The 8,279-nt window shown below is 55.1% G+C and overlaps 2 protein-coding genes across 2 annotated transcripts in view; both read right to left on the bottom strand.

The window, feature by feature from the left end:
• Window positions 1-3,531: 3,531 nt before the first annotated feature.
• On the bottom strand, window positions 3,532-6,881 carry LOC308547826 (uncharacterized protein). Its single transcript, XM_081118706.1, has 6 exons — window positions 6,821-6,881; window positions 5,860-5,980; window positions 4,836-4,888; window positions 4,461-4,492; window positions 4,046-4,087; window positions 3,532-3,765 (listed from the first exon to the last, which is right to left on the bottom strand). The coding sequence occupies exons 1-6, from the start codon at window positions 6,870-6,872 to the stop codon at window positions 3,577-3,579; spliced, it is 489 nt and encodes a 162-aa protein (XP_080974832.1). The 5' UTR covers window positions 6,873-6,881; the 3' UTR covers window positions 3,532-3,576.
• The window catches only part of LOC308547823 (cell adhesion molecule CEACAM1-like), a gene marked incomplete at its 5' end in the record, with an annotated part of 75,284 nt that continues 73,729 nt past the window's right edge, over window positions 6,725-8,279 (bottom strand). The window contains one exon of the mRNA XM_081118704.1: window positions 6,725-7,217. Within this exon, the coding sequence (XP_080974830.1) occupies window positions 6,931-7,217 (287 nt within the window). The 3' untranslated portion in view covers window positions 6,725-6,930. The remainder of the gene's footprint in view (window positions 7,218-8,279) is intronic.

Below are 8,279 nucleotides of genomic sequence, written 5' to 3'. Positions count from 1 at the left end.
TCAGGCAGGTGAGAAGAGAGAAACTTTACCAAATGCCTGCTCTGTGCCAGGTGCTGTCTGGTACCTTCCCATCTCTGAGAGAGGCTGGTGGGATCTGGAGAGGGGATTGGGGTTGCGGGCACCAGGCACATGAATTCCCAGGAGGAAGGTGCCTGGTGCCCAAGTCTTTGGTGGGAGAGCAGGTTTCCTGGCTTGTGAGGGGTGTCTGGAAGGAGGGGCAGGGCACCTGAGTCTTGAAAGTGTCCCTGACTCCTCCCTCTCTTCCTTGCAGGGTTTCTCAATGCCACCTTCCTCCTCATGGGCTGTGCTCGTGAACATCACAGACTGTTAGCAGATTTTCACCGTATTGGGACCATCAGAGTGACTGAGGTCCTCAACATCGTACAGAAGGCCCAGATGGCTGGTGCAGAGCCCTCCATTCGGGGTCCTGATTGGGCCATCCTCTCAGGCCTCCTGCTTGCCTTTAGGGATGGGTGATTTGGCTGGACCGGACAAATACCCAGACCCTTTTACATAACCAAATAAAGTCACAAAGTTGCCTTTGGGCTTTGTGCTGTGGTCCATGAGGGTTATGGAAGTGTAGAAGGTGTGAAGAGGGCCAGACATGGCCATGGAGGTGGGGGGGGGGAGCAGTGGGCGGTGCTCATGGTGAAGGGAGCAGGAGCAGGGGGTGGAGGGAGGCGGCTGGCTGGCTGGCAAAGTGACAGTGTCATGCTCGGCAACCAGGAGGAACCCAAATACTCCTTTTCTCCTCCCACTGCCTCTGGGGACTTGAGAGCTAGCCTGGGTTCAGCCACTGACTTAGAAATCCTGGCCAAATCCCTCTCCTTTTCTGGGTCTCAGTTTCCTCCCCTTTAAAATAAAGCACTTTATGAATGAGAGCTGAGTCTCATCAGGATGATTTAAGAACATGATCACTTATTGTCTACTTGGTATGTGTCAGTTACTGTGCTAGTATTAGGATCTCATTTAAATCCTCACAAGACCTCAGTGAAATGGCTTCTATCCCCATTTTGGGAGGAAGAAATTGGTCCTTGGAGGTTAAATTATTTGCCCAGAGTAGAATCTCTCTTGCCTCCCCTGCAGATCTCTTTTCTCACTGAGGGAATTTTGAGAAATGTGGAGATCTGAACTGCTTTCCTCTGCCCAGTAGTTGTTTCGTTGTGTAAGTTGGCAAATAAGGGGGAAAGAGGAAGAACAGTGCTGGGGGCGGTTTCTTTCCACCCAAACTTCAGGTTACCAAGCTCCTGAGAGGATGGTAGTGTAATTCCCATCTCTGGCCATAAGGGGGCAACAGATACACCACATTGCAATTTGATGCCTTCAAACTAGGGGTGTGTGTGTGTGTGTGTGTGTGTGTGTGTGTGTGTGTGCGCGCGCGCGCGCAGATACACCACATTGCAATTTGATGCCTTCAAACTAGGGTGTGTGTGTGTGTGTGTGTGATTGTGGGCGCACAAGTGCCAGTGATCACTATAACAACATCCCCCTCGTTGTGTCTTTCTCCTGTAGAATAGAAACAAATGGCCTTTCCCGCAGTCCCTTCTCATTCATTGCCTGTGCCCCGCTGCAGTCCGAGGGAGGAGCATCTCTGGGACCCTGTCTGCGGTGCTGACGGACCACCAGCTGGGGCTTGTGAGCTGTGAGCTGTGGTCTCGGAGCTGTGAGTTGCATCTGCTTTCTTTTCCTTGTTAACAATGAGCATGACCGATGAGGAGGAGATGGCAAGGGCTGCGGGATTGTGGAGGGGCCTCTGCCTCCATCACTAGGGGCGTGAGGGTGCCGTGGGCATCACTGCAGGAACTGAGCCCACAGTCAGCATGACCAGGTCCAGGCTGCCCACGGGCCACTCCTGGGAAGGAAGCCGATGGACACGCCCTGAGAGGTGTGGTTGGGACAGGCCCCGAGCCGTCCAGTTCCTTGCCCCCAGACTCTGTGAATATATCACCTGAGGAGGGAGCTTAGAGATGAAAGGTCATGTGACCGAGAGATTATGGTGGCACATCGGTGGGCCCATGAGGATCGTAAGGGTCCTTTCCTCATGAAGGAGAGAGGAGGCAGGAGAGGCAGAGCCGGGGAAGGAGGTGCAATGAGGAAGCAGAGCATGGAGACTTCAGAAGGCTGTGCTGCCGGCTTTGAAGGTGGAGGAGGGGCCGTGAGCCATGGGATGCACGGGCCTCTAACAGCTGCAAAGGCAAGGACACCAGAAAGAACCTACAGAAAGAACCGGCCGGCCATATGCACACCTTGATTTGCATTGTCGGACTCCGCTAAGTTTCCTACAGCAGCCGTAGGAAACCAATGAGAGGTGTCACCTTGCCTAATCCAACCCTGTGTGCATTGGGATAAGGAGTGACTTAGAGCTAACTCAGGATGTGAAACTTTGAAGGTTTGTTACTGTCTCTCATCTAATGACAGACAATGCTCCAGCAACATGGGGCATCGTCCTGAACTGTGGCTTTGTGCCTGGGTGTTGGACCAGCTTTGTTTGTGGGAATGTGAGCACCCTGATCCAAGTGAACCTACAGGGGAACAGCACCCATCCTGGGCCCCCAGGGAAGGACTGAGAACTGCTGGCCTAGGTGTGCAGAGGGGGCCACCCATGAGGCATGGATGGGGGAAGCCCATGGGCCAGGTGGAGGAGGGGACACTTTGTCCCGTGGCCATGGGAGCATGGGTGAGAGTTAGTTTGGGGGAAGACCTGGGCTCTCATTTGTGGAAAAGAGGCCTGTTTCAGTGAGATCCGAATCAAGTAGGAAAGTGGAAACTGATGGGAAGGTGGGGCTGGAGGTCATGGATCAGCCAAGGAGAGCCTTGCTCGGGGCAGCCATCCTGGGTCCTCCCCACCTTGGTTACTCTGACAGACTCTGTGTCCCCCAGATATAATGATGTCCTGAGGGCTAGCCTTTGGGTCAAAGCAGAAACTCATAGACAGAGCCCAGCAGCCTGGATCCTAAATTTGGGGATAGGTAAGTTTATTTGTGGAGACCACTAGTTGAGGCCACCAGGGCCTGGGTGAGGAAGGAGGACAGGCAAAGGATACTGGGGGACTCAGAGGGGCCCCACCCACGATATGTGCCCTACCCATGGGTACAGGCAATGGCTCCAAAGAAGGATCCTTGTTTGTCTTTGTGAGGACACGATATGGCCCCTTTTCTGTGCTCCTGAGACCAGTGCCCAAGTGCAGAAGGGCAAACCCTGGGAGGTGTCCATGTGAGGACAGCCAAGAGCTCCCATGGCTGGGTTGCAGCCTCTTATCTCTGCCGTTCCTTTAGCCTGGCCCCCATCTCCACACTCACAGCCCTCCTCTCTCCCAGGACGCAGACATGGGGCTGAGGTAGCTTAGAGATAGTGTTTCCCTGTGTGACCCTGGAGAGAAAGGACCCCGAGTTTCAGGTGAATTTCTGCTACAAGAAGTTCCCATTAGTAGAAAAAGAGCAAAGGAAGGGAAGGTCCCCATTTATTCAGATCACTCAGGTGGTCCACGGTGGCTTACAGGCCCTGTCACTTTCTGGAAGATGGGAGCATTTATCCTGGTCCATCAGGGCTCAGGGGGCCTGTCAGGGTGTCCAATAATCAGGAGAGACCCTGACCTTGAACCCAGGTCCTGAATATCTTCAGGGCTGAGCTGGTTCTCTGGCTCAGGCTCCATCCAGTTCCCAATCTTCCCCACAGGGTCTGGGGTCTCAGGTTGTCCCTTCCCCACAGCACTGAAGGAGCAGGTCCTGGAGGAACTAAGAAGCCCCGTCTGCCCTGGGGTTGATCCTGCAGTACACGTCTGTGTTAATGTCTAGTAATTCCTGTGAAAGAAAGTAGAGACCTCTGAGCCCTGCTACCTTCTCAGAACCAGTGCTGCTTTTCACAGGTGCTGTGGGCACCTGACTGTGCAGGGGGTGTCTGTCCCCGGGCACCTCCCTCCTCCCTGCCCTCTGTTCTCACTTTTCGGTGCCCTTTCCTGAGCCTGGAAGCACAGCCAGGGCTGCGCTGGCAGCAGGTCCTGGGCCCCTGAAACCTGCAGGACAGAACATTCATCTCCCACACTCACCTCGTAGATGGGGCTGGCTGTCCTGGGGCCGGGTAGGGGTCCCTGTGCAGGGGGCAGAGAGAGGGCATCAGGGGGACAGGGAGGGAGGGTCATTTCTCCACAGGACTGATAGCTCTGCCTGGGGCGCAGCTGTCTTCACACCTGTAGCCCTGCACCAAATTCCAGTCCATTCTTCACCCCTGTCGCCTATGTTAGCCCAGGATCCCTGACTGGTGTTCCCAGCGCCCACTCTTCTCCAGGCTGGACTCCGGGGGGGTTCTCCTCAGGCCACCAAGGGGCCCAGGGCAGACTCAGGGCAGGGCATCTGCCCCCAGGCCGGGGCGGGGCTCAGCTTGTGCTGGCTGTTTTGGGGAAAGGAGCTGTGCTGTGCTGTGCTGCACAGCTGGCTGAAGGGACAGGGAGGGGAAGCACTTACCGGGAAGGAGGAGGTTCCAGAGGGACCCTGGCCTGGGAGCAGAGACAGGAGGAGTTAGCACCCAGGCGGTGAGGAAGCTTTGGCCCATTTTCCCTGGAGGGGATGGTTCCTTAGCTCCCAAGAACAGGGGTGAAAGAGTATATCCAGAGCGAGACCCTCTGGCCATTTTAGGGTCCAGGGAGGTGGAGGTGATGACACGTGACACAGCTCTTCAGGTCAAGTTGACTGGTGAGTCGGGGTCTCCTGGGCTGTGTGGTTGATGAGAACCCCTTTGAACCCCAGGGAAGGGCCAGAGCCTGAGGGGGGAGAGCAGGAGTGGACACTGGGGTGCAGGCCCATGGCCTCAAACCCCTCCCATTCTGAACAGATACTCACCAGGGGTGGACGCTGGGGGTGGGTGTTGTCTGAGGCCACTCGAGTCACTGGCCCTAGGAAAGGTCAGACTTATTTGTGAGGGGTGTCAAGGGGGAGCTTTGGTGTCACAACAGTGGACAAGGAGGGTCTCCTTTTCCAGCAGAGGGTGGAGGCCTCGCTCCCTTGTTTAGGAGGGGAAGGGCCCAGGAGAGGGGAACTGAGGTAAGGCCTTAACAATCCAGGGCTGACCTGGGCCCAGAGGGGAAGGACCCACAGGCAGGTGGGGGTCCGGGAGGAAGTTACTGGGGAAGGGACTGAGGACCCAGGACAGGAACCAACCCGAGGGACTGACTTAGTGGAAAGGTCAAGGCCTTGGGGGGAAGCAGGGGCAGCTACAAGTTGCATTCAGATGCATATGGTGTCCTGCTGTGGCCAGACCCCCCCCAGGCCACCACAGCTAAACTGTGACAGTGGCCTGCCCTGTCTCATTCTGCTGAACCAGAGGCAAAAAGGACACCACAGACACTGGTGTCCTGTCTGGGCCCAGGTCTCCCACTTTCCACATCAGAGTTGTGGCTACAAAACCGGCCACGGGTAGGGGGGTGGCTCGACCCCACCCAGCCTGTCCAGGCTCTTCCGCCCTCAGCTGTGTGACTTTGGCCAGGATGACCTTCAGATCCTGAGGCAGCAGGTCCTCCTCACCCAGGAGGCTGGATTTAGATAAACAAGAGGAGGTGCCTTACTGAGCACTGACCACCTGCCAGCACCGCAGCAGGTTTGTGGAGAGAACCAGGACAACCGTGAGGGGACAGTTCCTTAATTGTGCCTAATTTATAGGTGAGGAAGCTGTCGAGGAAACGCCCTGGTCAGCAGGTGGTGAGGGAGGGGCTGGATGGGGTGAGTGAGGAGCCCTGTGGGGAAGCCCGGGGGCCACAGAGAGCCAGCCCAGGGTCCCAGGGCGGGGACTTCCTCCTCCTGGCCTGGGTCAGCTGGGGGCCAGCCTGGGGCAGGGGACAGGATTAGGGTGAAGGAAATGCCGTTGTACCTTTTGGTCTTCCTCAGGTACAGGAAACACCCCAGGGAGGACCCCATCGCCACCACGACCAGGACCCCAATCACGATGCCAGCAATGGCCCCCTCAGAGCAGCAAGTGCCCTCTTGTTCTGCTGAAAGGAGAGGGAAGGGGGAGAAGGCCCAAGTCCATTCAGGGGAAGGAAGGGGGGCCTCGCAGGGGGGAGGCCTGGTCAGGGAGGAAGGGACGGTCCCCTAGTCTGTGTGGTTTGGGAGTGCCGTCCACCGTCTCCCGGACACCCCGCTGCCGGCGGTTGCGCCAGTTTCTGTTTTGCACGTTGGGAACCTCGCTTTGCTCTAACTGCTGTGTCCCCACAGCTCCCACTGCCACGTCCCGCTCACGTTCCTCTTAGCTCCTCTTCCCTCTCACGTCTGCGCCCCTGTTTCTTTCCTCAGTCACTGCTGACAGTCTCAGAGGGCAGCCCTACCTGTCACTCAGTGCTGATTAGGAACAAGAATGTGCTGGCTGTTTTCAGTGGTCCACGCAGGGTGGGAAATACTTTCCCTTCGTGCCATCTGATCCTTCCACCCCAGGAGGGAGGAGGTGACGGGGGGTCACCCCCACTGAGCACACACAGAATCTGGGGCAGGAAGTGCTTAATCACCGGAGGTCACAGAACTGTTAAGTGACCAATGACATTTTCACCAAGTTCTGCTTGACTTTACAGCTAATGACACCAATGTTCATAAAAATAACAATTCTAAATAATCAACAGCATCGACTGAGCCCTGGCTGAGGTTCACCCTCTCCAAGGGCTTCATTCTCATTAACCTCATAATAAACATCCCAACAATGGTCCTAAGGTCTGTCTGTTTTATTCCAGTTTACAGACCCGGCAACTGAGGCTCAGGTGTGTGAGAGTCTTGCCCGAGGTGAGACAGCTCATGGGCAAAGAACGACAGTGACGAGATTAGTCTAATTCTGGGGTTCTTACCCATTTGCTCTATAGGCTCTGAAGGAGGCTCCCACGTCCTCAAGGCTTTCATCCATCTCACTCCCCCTGCCCACGAAATATGCAAGGGAGCAAATGGGAGAGGGCAGCGGTCACTTACATTGCACATCCAGCCTGAGCGGGTCACTTTTCCTGGAACTGACGGGGTTGAAGACCTCACACTGATAATACCCAGCGTCCTCCCTCCTGACGGGGTGTATGGTGAGGATGCTGTTGTCCCGGGACAAATTCATCCTCTCTGTGAGCAGGAGACTCTGGTTACTGAAGAACCACCTGATGGAGATCCCAGTGTCATCTGTGAGGCAGGTCAGGACTACAGTGTCCTTATGTGCTGTGACTGTGGTGTTGCTGGCTCGGATGGAGGGCTTTCCCACGGGCTCTGTGGGGAAACAGGAGGTGGCTGACTGAGAGTGGGCTCCTTCCTCAGAGATCTCAGCCACTCCCAGTCCACAGTGAGCTCTGTGAAGGTCACCAGAGGATGGCCCTGACCTCTGCAGGATGAGTGTCTTTGTTCAGGTGACAATCTGTAAGGAAAGGGCTATATTTACCCCTTTATCTCTATATTACCTTGGGATGACCCCTGACCTGTCTCCCTGGATATCCGTAGCATCAGCACCAGGAACCTCTACTCAGCCCATGTGTCCAGCATTTTCATCTTCAGGTGGAATTTTCTACCCACTGACTTTTGTGAGGCTCTTTCCTATAGTCGCCTGTGATTTCCTAAAAGATGAGACCTCCTCTCTAGTATGGTAGCTTTACACAGAGATGGGAAGGCATTTCGTTTTTGTTAAATAATTTACAAGAGAAAATAGCCCAGCCAGTCAGTCTCCATGAACTTAGGACCCAGAGAAGTTCAATCTAAAGGGTTTCTCAGTCTGAAGGGGACTTTCCCTTCCTGGCCTGCGGATTGAATATCACAGAGAAGGAAATCTCTAGAGAGAAGTAGCCACAGTTTTAATAAAAGGCTGGTGCTCTTAGCCTCCTCCATAAACTACAAACTTTGTGGCACTGCTCCTTCTGTCCCATGAAGGGACTTCATGGATGAGCCTACCCATTTGTCAGGCATGCACCATGGTTCACTCCTCCTCTTTGGAGTACCTTTTTTTTTTTTTTTTTAAATGTCTTTACTGATTTCAGAGAGAGGAAGGGGGAGAGAGAGAGAGAGAGAGAGAAACATCAATGATGAGAGAGTCATCGACAGGCTGCCTCCCGGACTGGGATCCAGCCTGCAATGGGGCATGTTCCCCACCCAGAGATCGAACAGCGATCTTCTGCATCATAGGTTGATGCTCAACCACTGAGCCACCCTGGCTGGGCCTCTTTGGAATATCTTATACGCTGGTGACTTCAGAGCCAGGACACAGCTCGGAGGAGTCTCCCCTGTGGCTTGCTCTCTTCCCATTTCCATGCAGCCTGGCCTGAGGGAGGCTGTGCTGTTGGT

The sequence above is a fragment of the Miniopterus schreibersii genome, assembly GCF_964146895.1.
Source record: "Miniopterus schreibersii genome assembly, chromosome: 18".
NCBI classification, from domain to species: Eukaryota; Metazoa; Chordata; class Mammalia; order Chiroptera; family Miniopteridae; genus Miniopterus; species Miniopterus schreibersii.
This window is presented reverse-complemented; position numbering and strand designations above follow the sequence as displayed.